Raw genomic sequence first — 25934 nt, forward strand, 5'->3', positions numbered from 1 at the left:
AAAAGAAAAAAACAAAACAAAACCCAAGTGATTTGGGAGAAGGGACCCTGATCTGGGTCTCCGCCTGGATCTGGGTGGGATGTCCACAGCAGATGGGAGCAGCGCTTGACTGGCTGGCGTCTTTATGTCAGGGAGATCAATCTTATGTCCTTCCCGGCCACCGAGGACTTTGTTGGACCTGGATGGTGCGGAGATGCGGGAAGGGGCAGCTGCCTCAAAGGGTTAACAGGTCCTGGAGGGACCTTCACACCCTCTGCCCAATCCCGGGAATCCCTCTGTGCTAATTGAGCACTAACCAGATCAAAGGCTCCAATCAGGCAATCAACACCCCCCTGGCCCCTTGTCTTAGTCCCCAGCCCAGGCTGCTCTTTGTCTGGGGAAGGAGAGCAGCGGATGCGCAGGATGCGGCTGCTCCCCAGCTTTAGGGCCGGGCTTGCCTGGGTCCTCCTGAGCGCGGTTCTGGGGATGGAGTTAAGCTTGCAGGAAAGTTTACTGTTAAAATCCTTGGGTCTGAGTGCCAAGCCCAGCCCGAAAAGCCCCATTCCCGTGCCCTCGGTGCTCTGGCGGATCTTCCAGAAGAGAAAGACGCTGCCTGCTCCAAACAAAGACCCGGCGGATGCTTGTAGGGTGGAGGAGTTTAACGTCCCTGGGAACATCATCCGTGTCTTCGCTGACCAAGGTACAGACAGGCTGTGGTTTGGTCCTGTCTTTTGGAAGCCCCTCTGCTCTCTGGGCTGAGAGACTTGGCTCCAGTTCTTCCTTTTCTGTCTCTTGGGTGTCGGTAGGACGGGCTGGGGGGGCAGCGGCCAGAATCGGTCTCCAAATCACTGCGGTGTAAACTCTGGACCCTCTGGGTGTTGTCGATAACTTTTTACAGTTCAGAAATAAGTCGGTAATCGAGGCAGCAGGGGAGGGGGTGGAGCTGTGGCGGGATCTGCCCTGGAGTGCCCCAAAGCAGTCGGGAGATGCTGGTTTGAGCCCCGGTGACTGGTTTGACCCCTTGGGCTCGTGGTGACGGCTCCTCTGTCCCCTGGGCACGCAGCTCCGGGCCGGACGGGACGACACTCACGCGTGTGGCTGCGTCCCCCCCTCCTGCTGTTTGTCCCCTCGCCTCTGCCTGCCCACGCGGCACATCTGGCTGCCTCTGGCCTCTCTGAGCCGTTCTCGGTTACGTGGGAGCCGTTTGGTCGGTGTCCTCCCGGTCTGGAAACACCGGAGCTCGCTCCTCTCATCATTCCGGGTTTCCAATGGAAACCTAGAGCTGGATTCAATCGGCAGCTGCCCAGCTCTGAAATTTTGCTGCTATTTGCCCTCCTTTCCCCTCCACCCCAAACAGCCGGCACCCCAACACCCCCCCATACCAGGGGGAGATATTTGCAACTGGGGGAAAAATAACTTGCCAAGATGTTGAGTAGAGGAGATGCTGGAGCCCAGGCTGGCGTTGGTGCCTCCAGCCCTCTCTGAAGGCTGCGCCGTCAGGCCAATAGACCTTCCTGCGTCATTGTCACCTCCATCTAACAACTGTGGGCGTCCTCGGCTCTGTCAGTCCCATCTTCTTGCTGTGCAGCCAAGAGCTTAAGCTGGAGCCCTGGGAAGCTGATCCTGCTCAGCGCAACAGGCTCCCACCACCACCACCTCTATCTCTCCTTCTTTGCCAGGCCACTTCATTCACAGCGCGCAGCCCCAGCGGTTGCTGTGTCTGCAGAAGCGTCTGTACTTCAACCTCTCGGTGCTGGAGGAGGGCGAGAGTTTGACGATGGCTCAGCTGGAGATCAAATTCAGCCACAACTCCTACCACACCTCCAGCCGGCGGCAGGTTTTTGAGCTGCGGCTCTACCAAAGCTCCCAGATGTCTCTCCGGGGGATGCCGTCCCCGGAGCGCAGCCGAAAGCTCCTGGTGGAACAGTCCTTTGCGCAGCTGCACAAGTTGCTTCTCTTCAACTTGACCGGGGTGGCGAAGGACTGGAGGACGCACAGCAGGAATCTGGGCTTGATCCTGGAGATCTCACTGAGCGGCGGAGACGCCGCGTCGGCCCCGGCGAGCGAGGGGCTGCGGAATGTCTGCGCCAGCGTCGACTCCTTCCTGACCACGTCCCTCTTGGTGGTGACCCTCAGCCCGCAGCAGTGCGGGGCTGCCCGGAGGAGGAGGAGCGCTCAGCACCCCCCCGTCACGCCGAGCAACCTCTGCAAACCCCGGCGGCTTTACATCAGCTTCAGCGACGTGGGCTGGGAGAACTGGATCATCGCCCCGCAGGGCTACATGGCCAACTACTGCCTGGGCGAGTGTCCCTTCCCGCTGACCGCCGAGCTCAACAGCACCAACCACGCCATCCTGCAGACCATGGTGCACTCGCTGGACCCCGAGGGGACCCCCCAGCCCTGCTGCGTCCCCGTCAGGCTGTCCCCCATCTCCATTCTCTACTACGACAACAACGACAACGTGGTGCTGCGGCACTATGAGGACATGGTGGTGGACGAGTGCGGCTGCAGGTAGCGGAGCTGCCGGGGCTTGCGTGCGCTGCGGGGGTTGATGGAATAAATCCGAGTGTGTTAAAGCCCCTCTGTGCTGGTGTTTCGGGGAGGTTCCTGGTGGTGCGTTGCTGGAGTTCCCCACGTGCAGGTGAGGTCGGGCATGAAGGGATGGTTATTGGAGTTGCGATTTAGCGGTGGCTGCATGCTTGGTGCTGCAGGTGTCCGTCTGCCGCAGCCGGAGACTATTCTGGGATTATGATCAAGTCTGATGCTGGTTTTCTGTCCCATTCTCCACGAGGAGCGGGGGCACCAGGCTGTGAATCCCAGACCCTGTGTGCTGCTCCAGAGAGCAGCAGCAGGGCTTGTGCTTTTTGGCTTTTTTTTGACCGCAGCTTTCTCAGTGCAAAAATAATTAAATTTTTTTTTTTTTTTGGTGACATGCTGCTGGTGCTTCCTGGGCACAGGGTTCTGCTGCAGTAGGAGGAGGTGACACAGTGGCTCCGGTCCCGCTGCGGGAAGAGCTGATGGTGTCACGGCAGGAGTGGTGGCTCTGTGTGACTTTGTCCCTTCTCACTGCGGGTTCGTTTGCTGGTTTTATCGCACGGTTGGTGACATGGAGGTGGAGGCCATCGCTGGAGGACATCGCTGCCCACAGATGGTTTGGGTAAAGCGGGGGATGCAGTGCCCCGATGCAGAGGTGGGGACAGGGCAGAGTCAGTGGCATCTTGTTCCTGTGAGTCAGTAATTAATTTACCTCATTTGCAAATTGATGAGACCAGGGTCCCTCCCCGCAGCTGCAGGACAGGGCTGGAGCCAGACAGCAGCTGAGTGTCGGGCAGTGGCAGCTCCACAGTGACACAGCCCTGACACGTTCGTGTGCTTGTGCAGTTTAGGGGTTTGTTTTGTTTTTAAATTTGTTGCGTTGTGGGGTTTTTTAATTATTATTTTCTTTGTTTGTTTTTGTGCTGGCTGCAGTACCCAGCCCACTGCAGCAGCATGGCCGTGCATGTAGCGAGTGTTTAACGCCACTAACACGAGCAGTGCCGAATGGACCCAACTTTGCGCCATTGCGGGTGATCCCGCTGGAGGAATCGCTGCTGTTCTCCCACCTTGTCAGCTCTGCTCGGCCCTTCCAGGTGTGTGCTGGCCTGGGTTAAAGCAGCTGAAGCTCCTGAAGGCATTTTGGCTTTCCTGCTTTTTTTTTGGAGGGGGGCAGGGAGGGAACAGAAATCCGTGTTAGACTTGAATTTTTTTCTAGGTTGCTTGGTGTGTTGTTTTGGGTTTTTTTAAACTATGAACCTGACACCATAGCATAGATTATTTTTTTTGTTGTTATTTTTCTTTGTACTGATGCTGTGTTGTCTTCAAGGTCTGATGAAGTATTACCGAGCACTGAAGGTTTAACCACTGTTGGGTTTGCAGCACAAGTGTCTCCACAAGTTTTTGCTGCCCCTGCACTGTGTAGCTGAGGACCAAGACTGGAGGAGCCTGAGGGACAGTTGTGTCCTGCACTAAAACGTTTCCATCTCCCCCTGGGGACAGGCAGTGAGCTCTGCAAAACCCTGCAGGTAAACCTGAGCTCTGCAAAACCCACTTGAAGCACTTCAGTGTTTTAAGGGCTTAGTGTAGGACTTAACTAAAGCAGGAGCTGTTTATTTCATATTTAAATGGGCAAGATTAAAAAAAAAAAAAAAAGTATTATGTTGGGGGGCAACTGTCCCCCCTGCAAGCACCAAGGGGAGGTGGGTGACAGCAATGACCGGACATGGGGACATGTTCTAATGGACACAGGGGTGCTAAGACCAGGCCTAAAGCATGTGGCCATAGTGCAGCAGGCATTAAGCCACACCTGGGGTGGTCTCAGCTTTGCTGAGCCAGCGCCTACACCAGGTAAAAGCCACTTTTGTGTTTCCTGCAGCAGGAGGGGGGCCCAGCCTTTGGTCACTCCTGCTGCTCAGAATCATCTCTAGCAGGGGAGGCATTTAACAGTTTTCACAGTTCATTTGCTTACCCATGTCCGCTATGCACACCCTCCACTTTTGTACTAGTCTGTGTTTAAAAAAAAAAAGGTAATAAACTTGAAGTTTATACAATCAGACTAAGTTTTAATGAATGTTGCATGGTTTCATCATTGAAAGGTAGGGGCCACCTTGAATGCAAGAGCTGTTTATTAATATTTTATTGATGACAAACAGGTTTAAAACAAACTGAGACAAAAAAAAAAAATCAAAAGTTAACACCGTGCTAGCACTGATGTCTGGATTTATAAAACTCAGAGTTAACTGCTACAAAGGAAAAAACCAGCACGAAGCAGAGGCAAGCATTCCCGTGGTGAAAGAAAGGGCTGGGGAGAGGAGGGGGTATGTTACTCAATGGATTGCATTGCACAGAGGGTTACAGCTTCAACCTAGCGGAAAAGTCTACGCAACTACGCAGCCTACAGCAGGAAAACAAAATTAAAAAGCCCTTCGGCAATGTTAATAAATAAAACAGTCCATCTCACAAGGAAGGAAGGTGGCCTGTGTCTCCATTCTTTCACATTTTAGAAGTCTAAACTCTGGAGGCTTTTTATGAGAAAAGAATGGGTTTCATTTCTGGAAAGTTTCTTTTTGCAGTTCTCGAGCTACATTTGCTGCAGGACTGAACGCAAATGTTGAACACCTGTTCCGGGTTTGGGTGCAGGCTACTCACAGGTCATGGGTACTGCTGCACCAGGGCTGCACTGGGGGAGAGACACTCCTGAAAAACTACAGCAAATACAGGTTATGAAAGCGGGTCAACAGTTACAGAAAGGACAGGAATGAAAGGGCTTCCCCCCGGTTACAAAAAGTGGGTTTCATGTCATTTAAGTACATTCATATGAGAGGTATTTGAGTTTCCCCCCCCCAAAAAAAAGACTAGAAACACTTGGAGCCCTTTGAGTATAAAGCTAAACTTAATTCCGGCTTAAAAACACCCAGGTTAGTGAATCTCACTCTACTGATCTTTGCCAATTAGGAGGTAGAGGTTAAGTCTAATTTAGGGATCTGATAAAAATGGGTCTGTAGGAATTCTAAGTTCTCCGCGCTGTTTCTAAAAAGGTTTAGACAGAAATAAAATGCTCCCAGTGTTCCCATATGACTTAAGACACGGGTACAACTTAGAAATTGGATGGCTTCTCTTCTGTGCTGTGTTCAGTTCTGACTTCCAGCATTGATGGCGCAGCCGCGTCCACTACCTGAAACATCGGCTCCGGGTTTGCTTTTCCACACCTGAATCTTTCAGCTCTCTGTGGTAATCACCGAAGGAGCCACACCAAAGCCTGACCCATTATCTCTAATTAGACCCAGCTCTCAGAGGCCACCTTCCAACAACTGCCTGCTTTGTCCATATGTTTTGTTGGGTTTTTTTTTTCCAACCTGCTTCAGTAACATTGTAGAATCTTTTACTTCAAAACCAATATAATCCCCAGTTTCCACTACTTCTTCCCTGGATCTGCGGGATCGAGTAAAGCAGGCCTGTTAAGCATCATTTTCCTCCAGGGCCGAAGGGCACAGGAACCCATCCCCTTTTCAAGCGCAAAGTTCATCTTACAGAAAGGCTTGTTTTTCACAGAGTAGAGTCCAGACAGTTGCCAATTAAAGCATACAGAAAACACTTTGAAACCCTCCTGCTCGAGCGCGCAGGCTCCTTCCACTCTAACTGCTATCCAATGTAGGAAGAAGAGGCTGATTGCTGCAACTTTTAAATCACACTGAAAGTTCTCAAGGTTGGTTGCTCTAATTTAGTTTTGTTTTAAACTTTTTTCTAAAGCTTCTCAGAACAAGGATCTCCCAGGTCCACCACTAAGAATTCAGAGACAAACTTCTTAAAAAATTCAGCGCTCCTTTGAAAGAATCTCTTTTAAACCACCTTGTCACGAAAGACCCGTTCAGAATGTGGGCGACACGATGACACTAGGATTTCAGAGCCGGTGTTGGACAACAAAACCTGCATCTCAGAGTTGAGCATCAGCTACGTGCCGCTGGATTTCTGCTTGGCTCGCTGTCGCTTCCGAACTCTCCCTCTCTCTCAGATACTCTGCTTCTAAAGTGTAAACAGTTACTGCTAAAATATAGTACCCCTTGAAAACGAGAACAACTCTGAGATGAGGGTTTTCCTCTCCCCATCTGCTCTGAAAGGTAATGCCCTGCTCGCAAAAAGAGAAGTGTGGAATGAAGTGAAACCTGCTTAAGGCCCTTCTCTCGAGCTGGTTGGACTGGGGGAGCAGGGACTCGGCTGACCACTCATTTCGGGGTGAGGTGCGTCCCAGGGAGGCGCCAGCCAGTCCGGCGGTGCTCTCTCTCCTCTCGGTCAGTCTCCTTGTCTCAGTGAGCTAGCAGTGGGCTCTCTCGCGCGCTCCTTTCTCTCTCTCTCTCCTCTCCGTTGGTTGGTTTCTTTCTCCTGTTGCTCTCACACAGTGGTGCTTCAGTTTTAGCAGTGGAAAACAGGTATCCATTTTATTTTATTTTTTTTATTACCCAGAATAAAATGCTGATGAACTAAGCTCCACGCAAGCTTAGCTCTTCTTCCTCAACCTGAAAGCAAAGCGACAGTTGCATTAGGGACATCACTCTTAAGACAAATACCGTGTTTATGAACTTAAATTGGGGAGCAGAAAGCAGAGGAGTGACCCTCGGGTGCCTTACACTCTAATACTGTGACAGTCCCGTCACTCCGCCGTGTTGATACGCACGTTCACCCTGGTAAGTAGAGTCCTGTGACAGCGCCACGTCAATCTGAGATTTAAACTCATCACCAAGGTAACTGTCCTGAAAATGAAAGTGGGTGTTAAACCTCTAACTCATTATCAAGCTCAAGTGTTCCTTCGCAGAGCAGAACACCTGGCAGCCAAGGTTAATGACGAAGTCTGACAGATTTTGTTTTGTGTGGTTGTTTTTTGCCATTCTTTTTTTGTTGGCTGCTGAACAGGCAAGCACTCCAAAGTTAAGGCCTGAGTTGAGTCCAAACATGCAGCATTTCACCAAAACTAAAATCCCTGAGTGTACTTAGAGTCCACCAAGTGGAGGTGGATGAAATGCTGTGGCTGAGTCATTGGAAATGATTTTAGTTTCCACTTTCCTTAGTACTAGGAAACAAGGACGTGCATGCACACAGATCACTGACATAAAACCCAGGAAAAAGAGCAGCCTGTACATCTCGCACAGCTCACCTGTGATAATTCTGGTTGGGAGAGCCCGGGCTGACTCATCTGCGAGGGCTGACTCATGGAGATGTAACCCTGAGTCAGGGGGCCCTGCGAGAACGGCTGGGACACCACGTCTTGGCTCGCTTGGCTGTTCGGAAGGTTCGACTGACTAGTTCCAGGAATCCCAAAACGATTTTTCTGGCGCCCACCACGACCAGTCTTTCCTTTTGGAGCCCCACGTCCTAGAAAAGCGTTTATTCCAACCAACAGTGAGAAATCTTACACGTGCAAATGTGAGAAATAACCGTTTCTATAAAGACTTGATCGCTGCGCTCACCAGCACTGCTGCAAGAGTAGCAAAAACTGTTCTCCCACTTCAAACCTCAAAATGTGGGGTTTTTCCTACCATTTTGCCCCCGTACCTGCAGCTGGTCCGTTAGCCTGGCCGAAGTATCCCGGTGGCGGCATCGGCGGCATGACGAGGTTGAAGGGGATGGGAATGTTCATGGCGGTGACGTGGCTGGGGCCAGCGCTGATCATCCCGATCTGGTCGTGGGTTTGAAAGTACATGTTGGACGGGCGCCCTGGGGAGGAAAAGCCGCAGAGATTTCAGACATCCTGAATATTTAAAAACCAATTCATATTCCTGCTTTTAGCAGTAATGGGAGGTCTCGTGAACAGGATATATCGGAGCCAGAAATTGAAAGGACGATGCTACCACTGCCAAGAGCCACCAGTATTTCTAGTTCACCATTTATTCCACGTTTGAAAATTTCGGAGATTCATCTAACAGGTTCATCCCCACTCGGTTACTGTTTTGCAGCACCATTTAAGGTTCCTGAAATGCTCACACTCACACACACTCCCTTCCTCCCTCATTTTTCACTTGCTCTGCATACATCGAGCTAGACCATAGGGGCTTTGATATAAAGAGCAAAATCTAGACACATCAGGAACATTTTCAGTTCTTAAATTCCATATTTTTTCTGTAGTGGCTCTTCAAACATTTAAAAGTTTGAAGTCTATGAGACAGCAAACCCCAAGGACTAGGCAGGGATGAAAAAAGAACTCTCTGGAGGTGTTGTCAAAATTAACTCCTTTACCTTGGCTGCTCCGGTCATAGACAGACCCTGGAATAATCGCCTCCCGTGCATCATACATGGCAGTAGTCATGAAACGGGCACCCTGGAAGCATTAGAGGAGTTAGACAAAGCCTTTGCACAGAAAACTCCGCACTGCAATTTCAGTCTAACTTATTTTGGGTAAAAATCCAGTAAAACTCCGCAGATCATGCAAGACCACAAGTGCTGAGGCAACTATCCAGTTTTAATAGATGGAAAACATCCAACTATCATTTCAACTACATCATGACAACAAGGAAAAAAAAAAAAGATTCTACAGGCAGCCTCTCTCAAATTGTGAGACAATTTTGCAGTAAATAAAGACAAAAAAAATAAAGCACTAGAAAGGCTTTTCTACAAATGCTCAGCTTAGAAACAGCTGGAGAAGCAACATACTCGGATCACGCCGTATTAAGCTGGCAACAAAAACGGGAAGTTATGGGTGTGTGAGAGTACGTGGGTGACTGTTTATTCCATCCATGTATAATGGATCAATCAACCCCCAACTGCTTCACACCACAAACATCTGAGAGACAGGAGAGGCCGACTTACGGGGTTGATGGTGTTGACAAGTTTGCGGGGCTTGCTGAACTGCATGAGGCTTTCCCGGAGGTTGTTCAGTGGTCCCTCCACCAGAACCTTCTGCTCCTTGTAGTAGTTCAGCAGGTGATTCCACAGGGGTTGTTTAGACAGCGCTTTTGGGTTCCCAACAATAATTACACCGTACCTGTACGACAGCAGAGAAATCAAAATGAACTTTGACTAAAAATCAAGCTGTCTTGCCCATTAGCATCAGAACAGCCTTTAAGTCAATCTCTTTCGCAGTAAATCAAGGTACTTAAGCCCAAGAGGTGGAGAAGACCCTGATGCAACTGTTTTGTTTGCAGCGGATGGTTTCTGCAGTATGACAAAACACTTGCAAGGAGATTGCTGCAGCAAGTTTCTCAATAATCACAAGTTTCCTTCTGCAGGCTTGCCAACCGCGTCAGCGTGATCAACCAGCCGCCGCATCGCACTGGTTTGAAAGCCTGAACCCATGGAAGCCAACCGACACAGCGTGGATTCCGCATCGCCCTTCCCAAGTCATCACATCCATTAAGAGAAGCAAAATGGTAAAAAATGGTTGCTGGAGGGGATAAAGAAGCAGCTGAGGGGAAGAGTTCTGTCCTGCAAACACAGGAGAACAACACGTTGGCTTCTACAAACTCCTGATGCCAAATGGTAACAGTGATTAGGTTGAAATTGCTCTTGTAAATTGTAGGGATTGTGGAAATGATTTGAGGCTCCCTTAGAGTGGGTGGGAATGGTCCTGCTGCCCACCAAACACAGACCTTTCCTTAGTCAGACACTTTCAGCGCTTTATCACACCAAGTTAGTACCCTGGAACAGATACAAATTTGCCCAATTTTACTTTACCTTGCTCTTGTGAGAGCTACATTAAGACGCCTGGGGTCATTCAGAAACCCTATTCCTTGGTGTTCGTTGGCCCTCACACAAGAAAGGATAATAAAGTCCTTCTCTCGTCCCTGGAAGGCATCCACACTCGCAATTTCCACTTCCTGAAACAGAGGAAAACACGTAAATCACGGAAGCACAGTGCAAAACAGTTATGCCACCAACAGGCATTACAAAATGCGGTTTGGCCCTGCATATGCAGTTCCCATCATCTGAGAAAAATGTTATTTTTGTAACGAAGAATGATTCGATAATTCCACTGGTCGCTAAACAGTTTCCCTAAAGGAGAACAGACAGTCTCAGTTTAGGACAAATTACTTTTATGTTCACTGTTTTATGGTTCTCATATTTCCCCCAAACTGGCATTTGCACTATGGAAAGCATCCCTTTTCTAGGTATGTTGCCAAAAAGACTTCTGACTATTCCAAAACCTCGTAGTAAGACCGGTCCAAATTAGCTCTGCTACTCCTTGCTACCAAGAAACCTGAATCAGAGGGACAGATCATTCCTGGCAGAAGTAAAACTATTTCCACCAAGTCTTCCTTCAGTGAAAACACTGCCCAAATTCTCAATATTGCAAAACAGGCTATATTAAACATACAACTGCCTTGTTTGTAGCAACAAATTTTGATGTTTGGCAGAGCAGTTCCACTGATGGGAGGACATATTCCCAAGCAAATAAATAGTATGACCATAAGAATTTATGGAGCTTGGTTTCCTGCATGTCTCTTGGTTTGATGTTTTTATTGAAGCCCCAAGCTGACTGAAGCTTTTCCACAGCTGAAGCACTAATGACCTTTCCCTTCTGTGCCTCAATGAGTCCTCAGAGGATGGACTCACTGAAATCTTCCTTTCAGAGACCTTTACAGGGTTTTCTCCTTTATCTGGCCAACTGCTCTCCTGACACTTATTGGCATTAGATACCTCCTGAACTCTTCTCCCTGGTCTATTTTAACTACAATCATCTAAAGCACTCTAAAATTACTAAACACAGACTGATGCCTAAGAAAGCAGAGCAAAAATGAAAAAATCGCAAAGTTTCACAATATCTGACTTTTCTAGCGGCTCTGCATCCAAGTGTTTCTCATTCATGCGATGACTCTGTACCTGGTAGAGCTTCGTGTGCAAGGAACCACTGAACTGCATGTACTGCACCAGATAGGATCGTTGACCTTCGTAAGGTGTAATAATGCCAATCTGATCTGGTTTGGCACCAGCCTTCAGGAGCTTTGTAGTGATCTTCTCCACATTGGCAGCTTCCGTCCTAGAAAGAGAGATTCATTTACCTAAGGAGAATCAAGGCACTAGGTCGAACTTTTTGCAAGTTAGTGGGTTTAAAAAACTTGAAGCTATATTCTGTCAGAAAGGCTGCTTCAAGAAAAAGACCAATTTTACACTGCATTGCTCAAGTGCTCCCATTAGTTTGGCTTAAGCTTTGCAGGAACATTCCCCACCATCGCCTCCTGAGTTGGGCCATGCAGAGGTGTTCTCGACAACAAGAATACAGGCAAATGCCAGCACCTCAAAAAAATGTCTCAGAATAACAGAAGTTTCTGCTTAATATACACCTCCACCTTCTCAGAACTACACAACTATGCCTCCTGGAGCAATAAAATTCATGGTGGCCACCATTCTGAAATGGAACTTCTCAGCAGGGTTAAATGTACACATTTACTTCGAGTGAGATCACAAATGTTCCAGCCTGCTGTGCAAACACATCCTTCAGTTGCTTTATCTTAAAGTTTTAAATATAGAATGTTTTTAAAGCCAGTCTCCCTGTCAGCCAGCTATCGTGCCATTTGTTTGTGCGCAATCTGGCTTGTCGCGTTCAATGGCCTTGCACATGCTGTTTGTGAAACAGGCAGAGATTAAAAATATCGCAGCAGGTAGTTTTCCTAAGTTGGTCTGGTTTCGATTCCAGGAACGTGAACAAATGCATATGACCAAAAGGAGCAAAACGTCTTAAGTTCACTCTTTGAAAAAACAGTTGGAATGTGCAGGGAAAAAAGGGATGGAAAAAAGAAAATGAAATTCCCATACAGGAACTGTATACTGCCCTTTCCCTTGACTTCATTAACTGTGACTGTCTCCAAAGGATGTCACAGGGTTATTAACAGACCTGTTTAACAATCTCCTTTACATTTGAGATATGCTGGGAGTGTATATCTCGGCATTGAATTTTGTTTACCTGTTTAAGTAAGAGGTGCCTGAACTGGCAATTTCTTCTTGTCCTTGTGTAACATAGAAAAACATCGGCTTATCTGGCTGGGGCCACTGGAAATCAAAACCTTTCTTCACACGGTCCGCTGAAGAGCACAAAAACAGAGGATAAAAAAAGCGCTGCCTTACTAGCAAGAACACCCACTCCTAAGTGCAGTTAAAGTTTTAAAAAAATTCATCTAGATTAAATAATCCTTCCTTTGATGCTTAATGAATTTTTTAAAAAGTCATTTGCAGAAGTAATATTGTTGCTCACCTGCAGTGACACCATTCTGGAGTGATCCCTCGTAGAAGATGTTGGAGGGGAAGGCGCTGAGTGCGGGGTGCATGCGGTACTGCACCTGCAGGCGGATCGGCCGGATCCCCAGCACCACCAGCCGCTCAAAGAGCGACTGAGACAGCCCGGCCTTGGCAGCTTTTTTACACATCACAACGGGACCCAGCTGGCAGTGGTCACCAACAAGAATCAGCTGTGGAAAAGAAAGTTTGATCCCAGTTGGTATTTGCTGAAGCTTGTTCAATAGCTGGAAATGACAGCAATATCCTACTTTAATATATATGTGGAATTAATCAGTCTGATTTGTAATAAGCTTCAAGATCTAACCTAAGGCTTAAAAACCTTTAGCGTCAACTAGATATTCAGCTGATCATTTTTGAGTAAAATCTTCTTCAGCCTCCAGATTGTTCCAACAGGACCAACATGTTCCAGGCAAAGTGTATGCCATGGAAACAGAAAACTAACAGGACTATCACAAAATACAGTCATTTGGGTCTATATTATGGAAGCATCTTCCATGAAATGAAAGGATTTTGTATCCCTATGCGCCCACATTGTGAACGTTACTGCTTGATGTTACTTCCTCTGTTTATGAACTCTATTCTCTTTAACAAAATCCCACAGCTCTTACCTGTTTTGCTCCCAGGACAACGGGCACCATGCACTCCGGCTCGGTGGCCTGTGTGCTTTCATCAATCAGGATGGAGCGGAACTGCATTTTTGCAAGTCTTGGATCACCAGCTCCCACACACGTACAACAGATCACATCTGCATTCTGAGATAGAAATGCAATGGAAATTCAGGATATCAATAGACAGTATTTTTACAAGGAAGAGTATTCAACACGCCCCAAAAGTTAAACTGTACTCTGATCTCCACCAGCAAGTTGCAACTGAGCCTCAAGTGGGAGAAGGCAATTATTTAAGCTGCTATTACTGACGGAACTTTACCATAAGTAATTCCCGCTCTGCTGTTCGTTTCAGTGCACGGTAACGTTTTTCATCAGCAGATGACAGTTCTCCAGTTTCATCTTTAAGCTGTTGCAATTTCTGAAGCTCTGGCATGCTAGGAAAAAAAAAAAAGGAAATTTGCTTTACAGCTTAACTAACAACTTTTCAGGATTACAGTGGAACCCATCGGTAAAACTAAATATAACACGTACAGAACCAAAAAAAAGTTATGACATCAAGCAAATACATGTTGTCATCATTACACAGTTAACCAGTTGTTTCCATCACAATATTCGAGCTGGTTTTTTTGTTTCCTTGTCACCCCCCCAATTTCTTACCTATCCATGTTTCTGATCTGGTTATGCAAAGCCAAGAAGGACACAGGAGAGTCAATTGCCTCACGACTTTTAGCGCACAGACGAACCACTTTCAGTCCAGTCTGGTGGATCTTCTCAGTCAACTGATCCACAGCTATGTTACTGGGAGCACAGACTAACACAGGCCTTGAAAAAAATAAAGTTAAAAGTCTCAATGAGTTGTAAACTTTTTTCCTCTAGACTTGTAACAAAATCAGAATTGTGTTACGACACATCCCCTAAAAAATATGCTGGGGAAAAATATTTTTGGAAATAAGCACAAGTCTTTCCAGAATAATATACATATACATCTAGAAAGCCTTTTTAGTTCAAAGATACAAATGATTTTAATTTAAATCAAGTTGATTCTTTGACCATTAATACAGTAATGTCATTAAGATTTAGAGAGAACAGTTCTTACCCATTGCCCTGTCTAGCCAGATGATAGACGATGGTGGCTGATGTCACTGTTTTTCCAGTACCCGGGGGACCCTGAATAAGGCTCAGAGGACGCTGCAGGACAGTCTTCACAGCATAAACCTATAAAATTTTTTAAATTTCTATTTAGCATTCAATGCATAAGAAGTTACATAGCTGTTCAACTTCCATTCATAAGTCCTTTATCATATTCTTTGTGTGCAGTAAAAAGGAGAAGAGGTTACCTGAGAATGGTTGAGATCAGGAAGTCCTTGTGCTGTAAAGCGCTTTGGCAACTGGCATTTAATAATTACATCTTCTACCTCATGACCTAACAGTTTGTGATAGATGTACCCAGACACCGAAGTCTCATCCACAGCAAATGTTTTTAAAGCACTCTGCATCCTGAAATGAGGGAAGGACAGGAAAAAAAGCCCAATGTATCCGTAAGACCTCAAATATAAATATCCACAAGCGTTCTACACTAAGGTTAATCAGACACCAGGTACAAATTAAAGTATATTTTGGGAATACTAACAGAGCTGAGACAAAAATTAGACTCCAAGAATAACAGATCTTGTTTTTCCCCAGCATCAATACCACAAAGTATTAGGACCAGAAAAATCACCAACTGGCAAGTTTCAGCGTGCTTTCCCAATACCTGTCAAACGAAGTAGACTTCCAGACAAAATCCACTTGGAAGTTGTGAGTAACTTCCACAGGCGCTCCAACGCTGCTCCTCAGCTCAATGGCTATCTCATCACCATAATCTGTAGAACCTCGTTAAGTAGTAATCTATAGTAAAAATTTGAATTTTATTTTTCCCAATTTTGATTTTTTTTTAGCAGATCCCCATGACAAATTAAAATTATCTCAAAATTACTTTTATACACATTTAGTGATTTTTTCAGAAACATTTCAACCTTGAATCAAGCCTTCCTGAAGGCTCGCTAAGTAAAGGATACTATCAGGAACTTTGATAACATGACCAATTCCTTTCCATAAAGGGGCCAGGTCTCCTTTATACCTCAAGCAGATCTCATCTCCTTGCATAAGACGCATATCTACAAAGGAAGGAAAAAATGCTCTCAGAATATTCACCAAAGACCAATCACCCCCAACACAGAAAATGTATAGTACTATCTTATATCCCAGGCTAGATGATCACAGTTCTTTAAACACTGATGTTATTCACCAGAAGGAAAAAAATCATAATTAAAAAAAAAAATCAGATAAAACAGACAATCAAGCCATCATTACCTGAATCAGTCTTTGGCAAAGTGAAATAAGCAATTCTTTTCTTGTTCAAGCCCAGGTCCCATCTGACAGTGATGTTGTCCTGGGTCTAATGGTAAAAACAAACAAACAAAAGCATCTATTACATTCTTAAAGAGCTGTTTGTCAACTACCCCAGTCACCATGCATTTGATACTGAAGAACTGGCCAAAGTCCCCTCAAACAGGCATGTTTCAAGTATATTACCTGAGACTCCTTGAGTTTCTTGTCATAGTCTGCCTCGAGCTTCACTAGAGGACCAAATATATTTTGGTATTGATAAGCATCTTCGTATCTCAGCAGGACATGCTGTGGTTCTTCATCAACGCCAGGCTTTTCCAAGTCCTCAAGGGTTGCAGATGGATTTTCCTAGAATTTAAAGCACAAACGTTTTGTTTCGAAGTTTTAAGCATAAACAAGTAACAATCACTGTGCGACAGGACTGATAATACCATGCTTCACTGCTACAGGATGTTATATTAAGGTACGACAATGTCTTAAAACAACACTACGACATTTGTTGTGCTCACTCACACCCAGTCAGGTTTGTTATGCATTAAAGGATGTACATAAAAGCCTCTCAAAAAGCAATAACTGAATACCAAGTGTGGACTAACAGTTCCCTACTCAGCTAGTCATCATGTGAAGAATAAACAAGTGAAAGACTTGGTATGAGGCAGGAAAGCTGCTTTTTCAGATGGCGCAACAATGCAACTTGACCAAAGCTAAAGAACCTAAGGATGAAACTCTCCTACTTTGATAAACCATCCTCTGACTCCTTTGATCAATTCTCTGTTGCATTACTTGTCAAATCTGGAATATTTGAACTGCAAGTGATTTAAATACATTCCCCGCCTTACACAGTTGCTAAAACCAGTCTTGTCCCTCCTTCATAAAAATAAAAAATTTGCACTTGGTAAAATATAACCAGTATTTCAAAAGCAGCACATACCTTCCAAAGTTCTTCCAGTTTGTTAATCTGCTGAGCTGTAATCTGACGTGCTCTCAGCTGCTCCTGTTCAGATGGAATCTTTACCAGCCACGAAAGGAAACAGCGATCTTGGATGAGAGGCTGCCACTGAGAACTGTCCCAATTAATATCCTTTAAACTGCTCTGACTGGCACATGGCTGCCTGCACAACCAAAATATTGAAAAATATTATTAAATTAGACAAGTGTAAGAAAAAGTCTACTGTGTGAAGTGTAAAAATAGGTTTATCGTGCTCTTGAAACAACTCAAGTATCTCCGTTAAAAGGAAAAAACAGAACAACCCAAGACTGCTGGGCCAATTAATTTTTTAGTTCCTATTATTTGCTATTTCAACACTAGGAAGGGTCAGTATCATAGGTAGCGTTTATTGGGTGTTTCTAGAATTGAAAGTTCCAGCATCTAATATCTTAAATATGACATGTTTGAAAGTGGTTACAGTCCATTAAGATTACACACACATATCAGAAAACACTTGGGATTACTTCCCATCTGTTTAAACAAATAGAAGGACTCACTCTGTAGAAACACACCTTCTGCTGTCAAATACATGGTAAGTGACAGCAGTTAAAGCACATACAATTATAAAAATCATGATTTCTTATAGAATCTTCCAGAGAACAATTTCCAATTCACTGTTGTCTTGAAATGGTTCTACAAGCTGACAGAAAAATATACTGTGTAATAGAGTCACTACTCCAGGGCAGCTCCAGGGTAATTTCCTCAACTGATCTGTTATTTTTCCAAATGTGAAAATCACAGTTTAACAAAAGGGGAAAAACCACCTTTCTTCCATTAAGCACCGCTTCATTTGGGAGAAATACTTTCCTATAGACTTCAGACATTTGCCCAGCATAACAGAATGTTTCTTCATTGCATTATCTACTTGTATGCAATTCACAAAGCCCCATTCGATCACATAAAGGAAAAACGGTGGCAAATCAGAGTATAAAATATATTTTGGTGCAAAATGAAAGCAAGCCTTGCCCTCCAGAAAGGAGGTTACGCAAGAGACTTGACACGAATGTGCCAACAAAGGCATTCTCTCACCTGCACAGCAAAACCACCACAGAGTCTGCCTTAGCTGGAATAAAGCCAAGGAGAAACACATTACGACATCCACAGTTATAACATTCCAAGACGGTTTCTCCTAAAGGTCCATCTTTATGGAGAGTCACCTCTTTGCACTTGGCTCTCACAAGATGATTAACGATGTGGCTGAAACCAGAGAGGACATACATTTATGTGAAGTTAATAGGAAAATCAGATTTAGATCTAACTTAATATATCAACTCACTTATTAAAAGACACAAACAAAATCTATTTATGCTGTGGCAGATATCAGTAAGATCTTGCTCTTTTCATCAAAGATACTGCTAATACAGCTTCAATGGTTTCTCAGTGCATAAATGGTTTCAGGTAGATGAGTAAAAGAATAGGAAATGTGTAAAAATCCCTTGTTTTTATGTTACTGGTAATCGAAAGCAGCCTCTCAAAGCTCCATAGGTCAAAAGCATCAGTTCTGCTGTGCCTTGCAGGAATAAAGGATGGGAGAAGAAGTGGCAAGCTCACTTCACTGAAGCAATTTAAGTTTCAAGTTTTGCTGAGATCAAGGTCTAAGTCTTTCTTAGTAAGGTCTAAGTTAGTAACAGTGGCAAAGCTATCACCAAAACATAAGTCACAGCCATTACACCGCTTCAAAACACATTCTAAACCATTCATTTCCATCATTTGACTGCTTACCTGCCAGATGTATTTCCACGCCCATTACAGAACCACTTTTTGCTGGTGTTACAGTAAACCACACAAGCGGGGTCATGGATACCACAGTAACTGGAATTAAAAAAACAGGAAGTGATTGGGTTTGTGCTTATAGGAAAATTCAAATACATGATTTAAACTACCTAGTAGCGCACAAAAATAAGGGGAAGTGAAAATTAGGGAACACAAGTGTTGGTGAAAGTACCAAACATGAGCTAAATTTCTGTTTGAGTCACAAGTATTTTAACGCTTCCCAGCATCCCCATCCCTCAGCTGGTTTAGCCTTCGATTCCCAAAGGAAGGTCACAGACCTACTGGACATGGCAGCTGTAACAACACACAAGAGCTCACCAGAGGGCACCATTTTCCTAACAGTAGTGTCTGTCTGCAAGGAAGTGGCTCTCAAATTCCAAAAATCCTCTAAGCACACACCTTTCACTCACACAAAGCGCTCCTGCCCTCTGGAAATAAGCCTGTGGGAAAGATTAGGTCTTACCTGCAAGCATGCACAGGAAGATCCTTTGTGTAATAGGTGTCTTCTTCATCTTCTTCAAAATTCAGCTCTGCCAGGAGCTGGCTGGTTTTTGCCACGTTATCATCCACAGCTCCGTTCTGCAGAATGCCATCAGGTCCGTTCACCTGAAACACAAGCTCAGTGCTTAAGTGATACAACCAAAGCAGGTGACTTCCCAACTGATCATGGAACAGGTGGAATTTCAAAGCCTTAGGTTAAACTGAATTGCTTAAAAGCAGGAATATCAGGCATTCACAGGCGCATTTTGATCAGTCTGTTCCAGAGAGCAATAATACATTATTATACACAGCAGCTGACAAGTTAATCAAATTTTTTGGGTCGCCATAAAAAAATTGGATTGCTGAACATTAAAAAAAAAAAGCTTTACAATTTTATTAAAGGCTGAAAACCAAGAAACTACAACAACTGCAAGCTATTAGTACTTGTGCACCAGGTGAGCGTTATTACACCCTGGGGAGCTCCTACCCAGAGTTGGGCAGGAATGAGGTCACCTGTGACTCCAAAATCCAGCAGGGAGGCCAGACCTTGGCAGGCACACAGTGAGGAAGTGACTCAACTATTGTTCTAAAAACCTACTGTGATGTTAAGCCTATGTGCATATTATTAAAAATCTGGCACTGCCAACTGTTGTATAAGGGAGTGGGGGGGGCTTCTCTGTTTTCAAAGTGTTGACTGAAACTTCTGGCACAGCCAGTTTAACAGCTACAGCAGTTTGAACTGCTCCAAAACCATCACCAAGGTCCCGGTCCCTCCCTCGCTCCTTTTTTGGCCTCTAAAATACTGGTAGAGAGACAACAGTAAAGGTCCGGGGAAGTGAGTTACAGAACAGTGAACCAAATGATATAATTTTTGTAATGGCTTCTACCAACCATGGAAGAGAGTCCTCAAATCAGTGAGAACAAAATATCATTGTCTCATTTTCTCACAGCACTTCTGGCCAACGCCCCCCACCCACATCAGCAGCTGATCCACAGGTGGATGCAGCTACATCCACTTAATGGAGTTCAACATTAAAGCAGTACATTTCAAGCTGGAACAAGAAAAATAATTGCACTTAAGTAGGTATTTTGCTAGAAGAATATTCTTGTTACAAGATCACAGTCCCATCAACTGTGGCAATGCACTTCAACACAACACAGCAGCCACGGGACCACCCGTCACACTGGCCTGATTCACGTAATTTTCCCTCTTGCTTTAGGAAAAAAAAAATATACACACTTTTGGACTTGCATGGATAACCCAACTATTTGTTGTTTATAGATTCTTTACATTAAAGCTATAGAGTATTTACCATGCTTTATGATCATCTCTTATACTTCTCTGTTTTCCCTTTCAAAATAAGGAAGGAGATATTAGTGAGAACACACACCCCCACACCACCTCCGGCCATATTTCCAGATGGGGACATGAGCAACTTTCTGTCTTTGCTAAGACAAGAGTCTTTGGCAGAACTGGAAATTAAATCCAGCTCCCATAGTCTAGACCAAAAAAAAAATCTCATGGCTGACCCAAACACATTAACACCATGTGCCTTGGCCAACACAGACTCCTTGGGCATGCGACTGTTTCATCATCCAAACTAAGTCCTTGGCTGGAAAAGTGAAAAATTAAGGCAAAAATCAGAATTTATCTGAAAATATTTAGGGAAAAAAAAATCTATTCCTATGTTTGATTTTAATTATATGTAAACAATGGAAACATAGTTTTCTGAAAACAGCATTGCTCCTGCACTACCAGCCCCTCATTATCTTTTTTCAATTGGACACTAATCAACTGTAACAACATCCTCTTAAACTATTCGTTAAATATACATTGGGAAAATGAAGCTCTTATAGACCGGCTAGAGCAATCACATTTTCTTAACAATCTGGGTGCTCTGTAATGCTCAACTAATCTTTTCAAATACCAGGACACTAAAGATACCAGAATATGAACAGCAGAGTATATACCTCCAATGTTTATCAGCTGCAAATATACGTATATATTTTTAATTCAAGTAGCTTTAATTATAATCACAACAACAACCTTTAATTAAGCAAAATGTATGTGATCAATTTTGGAGCCCTAGAAGTTATTATTTAGTATGTTCCCTGCCAAAGGACATAACAAGTTTAAATTATTTGTTCGAGGCAGCAAAATTTTCCCCAGAATCTTTAAGAACCGCACGATTTCTGATCTTATCACTCGTGAGACCGTTGAGATGCACAAGTCTAAACAGATCCAGGGATCTGGGGTTTGCTGCACTCCAGCTCAGGAGGACACGACATTTATTCCACTTGTGAGAGTTCTTGTGGCAACAGGTCCATTCCCTCTCCCTACCCTCCCCAAAACCAACATTTCTAGAGTCAGAAGGAGGACCAGGATGACCGCAAGAGCTCGCGGAAACATCATAAACACACTCCATTAAAGGAAAAAAAAAAAAAAAAGAAATATCCCTTCTTGCCAGGACAGTTGGTTATAGACCTACTAATACCTGAATGTGCTCTCCAGGTACTTTTTTTCTTTTTACTTCAAAGGCTTTTCCAACATGTTTAGACAAAAAAAAGAGAAATTAATCCTCTCCTCTGTTTTTTTTAGCTTATGAGGCTTATTTTGAGGTGGTTCTTTTAGCCACATATTCTCTACTGCGAGTTCTGGAATGATCGCAATCCATTAAAGCTTTAAAAACTAAGATTTTTAAAACTGTCTTCTAATCAATTAATATGTAGTCTGGCTATACACAGCCACTATTTTACTACTTCACAATTCTGGTATCTCAACACTCCAACTGGAAAAAGTCTGCCAAACCCAAATTCAAAAGCAATAAGCAAACAGAAAATAAACAAACAGCCCACGGGGTGGTCACATCTCTAATTCTGTCTTATAAACACACCGACCTGGAGCAAGCCCCCGCACAGGCTGTATGCTGGGCACTTCCAAACACCAGAAAGTCATTTAATTTGTCCTGGGATAAACCAGATACGGCCCAGCTGGGATAACACCTCCCTCAGTCCTGCACCACACACCTGTAGATCGTCAGCACCCAGACACATCGGCCTGTTTTCAGTTCACTTGCTTCTGTTTCCACATTTACAGATCCCAACACATCAGGTTTTACAAGAAAAAAAAAAAAAAAAATCAAGCCCACTCAAACTGTTTGGTTCAGGATTAAAAACTTATGTAAAGCATTTCAACTTCTCTTTAAACTAATAATGTAGAAACATTTAATAATGCAACCACATAGGTATTTATCTATATGTAATGAAACTCAACAGAATATTCCATGATCTTTAAATGGAGAAAAGTTTGACTTTAAAAAAAAAAACACCTGACAGAGTTCTTTGGTTTTGTTTGTTTGGGTTTTTTACTGCAGACAGTCAAGATGCAGCACAGTGACAAGCAGTATCTTCATTTGCAACACTTCGCTTGTGAGCATATAACCCCAGCTCCTCCTTTCCTTCCACTTATGTGGATCGTTAAATAAACACAATCTAAGTGTCATTTATGTAGCAACCATCAACAGACTATAGCAAAAAAAAAAATAATCACCTGCTCTTAAGTTATGAGGAACCAGACCTCTGAACTGAAGTCTCAGGCCATATCACCTGTCACTCCCATACAAACCCAAAACAAATCAGCCCAGCAACCGTGGAGCAGAAAAGGGTGGGAAAAAAAAAAAGGGTATATTTTGCTTTTAGTCCTAGGAAGAAATTAAAAGAGGCAACACTGAATTTCCACAGTACTCAGCTTCTGATAACCAAACGCCACAGCTGTTTTAAAAAGGGAAACCGAAATGACACCCATACGCTTTTCCGATTTCTCATTTCAACGTCACGCAACTGTCACGATACAACCGCAGAGCCCGCCGGCTTCACCAGCCGGCAACCGGCCGCAAGTTCTACCTTCTCCCCGCGTTCCCAGGGCTGTGCCGGCCCCGCTCCGCAGCCCGCGGCCTCCACGGGACAGCCCAGCAACCACACGCGGCTTCCACTTCCCCATCCGGGGGGGGTGGACGAACCGGGGACAGAGCGCCAAACCCCGCAGCCCGCCCAGGGCTTCCCCTCGGCGGCCCCACGCCCGGGCCCGCCCGCCCCTTCCGGACCTCCCCGCTCCCCCCGGTGGCGGAGCCGCCCTGACCCCCCCACACCCCCTCCCCACACCCCCGCCTCCGGCCGCGGGCTCACCTGTGTTTCGATCGGTCCTGGCGGTCCCTGCCCCGCTCCGGGGGGCCCCTGGCCCTGTCCCGGCCCCGCCTGCCCGGGCCCGGGCGGCGTTTGGGTCTGGCTGGGCAGAGTAAAGTCGGTGAACTCGAACTCGGAGCCCTGCGTGTCGGCGCCGAGCAACTCGGCCTCCTCGGTGTCCAGGAAGGTGAGGGTCTGCGAGCTGGGGCCGTACGCCTCCACGCTCATGGCGGCGGCGGCGAGGAGGAGAAGCGGCGCTTCCCCGCACACCCGAGCCGGCCGGGCCTCACCTCAGGGAGCCCGGGCGCCGCACTACGCGAGCGGCGGGATCCGCCGTGCGCACCAGGCCGCGCGCGCCTAAGCGGCCACCAACCAGCCCGCCAGCCGCCCCCGCTCGGGCGGCCCCACGCGGCCGGAACCAACGGCGGAGGGAAGCGGCCGTAGGCGGCGGGCGGGCGCCGCCGGAGAAGCGGAGCCCCGAGGCGCTGCGAGCGGAACCGTCCGGCCGCTGCTGCCGCCGCGCGCCAGGCCAGGAGCGGTGACGCGGAGCGCACGCAGGGACGGCGACGCCAGCACGTCCCGTACGCGTGGGAGGGGTGACGTAGCACGCACACACCTGGGGAGGGCAGGCGGAGGGGGCGTGGCCTCGGCGAAAGGCGCGAAGGGGGATTCGCGGGGGGGGGCGCTGTCAGAGGCGCCCCCGAGACCTCCTGCGGGGAGGGGCGGGGCCTGGTGTTGACTGACTGCTCCACCAGCCAATCGGTCTTCGAGATGAGGAGGAAGAGCGGGGTGCGGCGGAAATGGCGGGTTCTCCTGCCCCTCTGCTCTGCCTTGGTGAGGCCTCATCTGGAATATTGTGTCCGGTTCCGGGCCCCTCAGTTCCAGAAGGACAGGGAACTGCTGGAGAGAGTCCAGCACAGGGCCGTGAAGATGATTAAGGGAGCGGAGCATCTCCCTTATGAGGAAAGGCTGAGGGAGCTGGGTCTCTTCAGCTTGGAGGAGACTGAGGGGTGACCTCATTAATGTTTATAAATATATAAAGGGTGGGTGTCACAAGGATGGAGCCAGGCTCTTCTCGGTGACAACCAACAGTAAGACAAGGGGTAATGGGTTCAAGCTGGAACACAAGAGGTTCCACGTAAATTTGAGAAGAAACTTCTTCTCAGTGAGGGTGACGGAACACCGGACCAGGCTGCCCAGGGGGGTTGTGGAGTCTTCTTCTCTGGAGACATCCAAAACCTGCCTGGACGCCTTCCTGTGTAACCTCATCTGGGTGTTCCTGCTCTGGCTGGGGGATTGGACTAAATAATCTCTTGAGGTCCCTTCCAATCCCTAACATTCTGTGATTCTTTGCGGGCAGCCGGGCCCTGAGGCGATAAAGGGCCGCGGGGCGGCTGGAGGACGAAAGGGGCTGTGGTGGTCGCTGGCCACTGTGGAGGTGATGAGGGGGGCTCTGGTGGGGAGGGTCCAGTGGGTTGCAGGGCTGTGGTGCTGAGGGGAGCCCTGCGGTGTTACCTGTTGGTGTGAGGGGATGTGCGGTTCCCCCAGTGAAGTCCCCGTGTACCTGGTGCTGGTTTTGTGGCCTACCCACCCCATGTCCCTGTTTAAAATGAGTGCTGAGGGTCAGGGCTGACAGGCGTGTCAGGGTAAGGGAGCTGTGCACGGGCTTTACGTGTTTTGAGACAGATGTGGTAAATTAAGAAGGATCTGGTATTATAGTAATACCTGCCCTGCAATGCCTCTTATACCTGTAATACCTAATATAGCAGCGTGATAGCCAGAAAGCTGAGCTGCTGTGAGGTAAGGGTAGTGGAGCTGGCCATGGAGATCCTCTGAGGTCAAGGAAGGGGAATGACCGGGTTAGTGAAAAGAGAGGGAGTGGCATGTGTTTCTGCTCATAAATAAACAGAAAGTTGGCATTTGGGTGCCCTCATTTTAACATCCTTTTTGTTGGCACAAAACAAATCTCTTTTAAGGTAACTTCTGTGTCGTGGAAAGCATTGATGTGAAGGCCACATACTCAGTCCCACTTCCCTACTAAAGCCTTCAACTATAAGGTACAAATATGTATCTTCTTTTAAAAGTGATTTTAATTTTATTTTTGCTTTTTGTGTAGGATAAAGCCTGGAACTGAAACAGTGTGTACCAGATTTGCAGCTGTTAGGCTGAAAAGATCTAAATGAAGACTGATTCTTGTCCTAGGAATATTGTGCACCAAGTACAGGAGGGGAGAGAATACAGGAGTCATCACTTCTGCATACAGACTGTTTGAATTAATCTTTAACTTTAAGCCTCTATGAAGGAATAGACTGTACCGATAGTTTATCATGCTATAATATCATACATAATTCAGTATTCGGATTGAAATAGGTTAATCCAACAAGCCACTAAAATCAAAAGGCAGAACAGTAAATTGTCTTTTGAGTTATGACTGTCACATCAGTTTAAGTACAGTTACAGCTACAGTTTAACATGGTGACATCAAGATAAGTCAGTTCATCAGCATTATACAGCAAGTTGAATGTTGAGGCTCTTGATTCCTAAAGCTGAAAGGTGACTGAATTAAAACCCCTTGAAAGTTTGGTTGGAAAGCATCTGTGGATGAACTAAACCACTGCTTTCTTAAAACAAACTGGAAATTAACAGTTTTATAGTTCAGAGAAAAGCATAACTGTGACAAAATATGAAGTCTTACTTGAGGACAAAAGCAGAATTGAAGAAGAAATTTATAAAACCAGGTAGGCTATTTGGAATGAACGCTTATTTATTAATCAACAGAA

General features: G+C 45.9%; 2 protein-coding genes across 3 annotated transcripts; one reads left to right on the plus strand and one right to left on the minus strand.

Moving 5' to 3' along the window:
- Positions 1-27: 27 nt before the first annotated feature.
- On the plus strand, positions 28-3734 carry GDF1 (growth differentiation factor 1). Its single transcript, XM_065652776.1, has 2 exons — positions 28-679; positions 1659-3734. The coding sequence occupies exons 1-2, from the start codon at positions 394-396 to the stop codon at positions 2492-2494; spliced, it is 1122 nt and encodes a 373-aa protein (XP_065508848.1). The 5' UTR covers positions 28-393; the 3' UTR covers positions 2495-3734.
- Positions 3735-4611: 877 nt separating this feature from the next.
- On the minus strand, positions 4612-23674 carry UPF1 (UPF1 RNA helicase and ATPase). 2 transcript variants are annotated; one of them, XM_065652411.1, is made up of 24 exons: positions 23158-23674; positions 18956-19098; positions 18442-18531; positions 17749-17916; positions 16663-16843; positions 15918-16079; positions 15696-15780; positions 15401-15499; positions 15097-15205; positions 14681-14840; positions 14440-14558; positions 14001-14165; positions 13663-13777; positions 13344-13487; positions 12692-12905; positions 12404-12521; positions 11323-11479; positions 10177-10319; positions 9313-9487; positions 8743-8824; positions 8062-8223; positions 7664-7881; positions 7140-7262; positions 4612-7028 (listed from the first exon to the last, which is right to left on the minus strand). In XM_065652411.1, exons 1-23 carry the CDS (start codon positions 23380-23382, stop codon positions 7143-7145), a joined length of 3354 nt encoding a protein of 1117 aa, XP_065508483.1. In that variant the 5' UTR covers positions 23383-23674; the 3' UTR covers positions 4612-7028; positions 7140-7142. The 2 variants fall into 2 exon arrangements, with proteins under 2 accessions (XP_065508483.1, XP_065508482.1); XM_065652410.1 differs by having other exon boundaries at positions 15097-15214.
- Positions 23675-25934: the final 2260 nt, after the last annotated feature.

Source organism: Caloenas nicobarica, chromosome 27 (genome assembly GCF_036013445.1).
Source record: "Caloenas nicobarica isolate bCalNic1 chromosome 27, bCalNic1.hap1, whole genome shotgun sequence".
NCBI classification, from domain to species: Eukaryota; Metazoa; Chordata; class Aves; order Columbiformes; family Columbidae; genus Caloenas; species Caloenas nicobarica.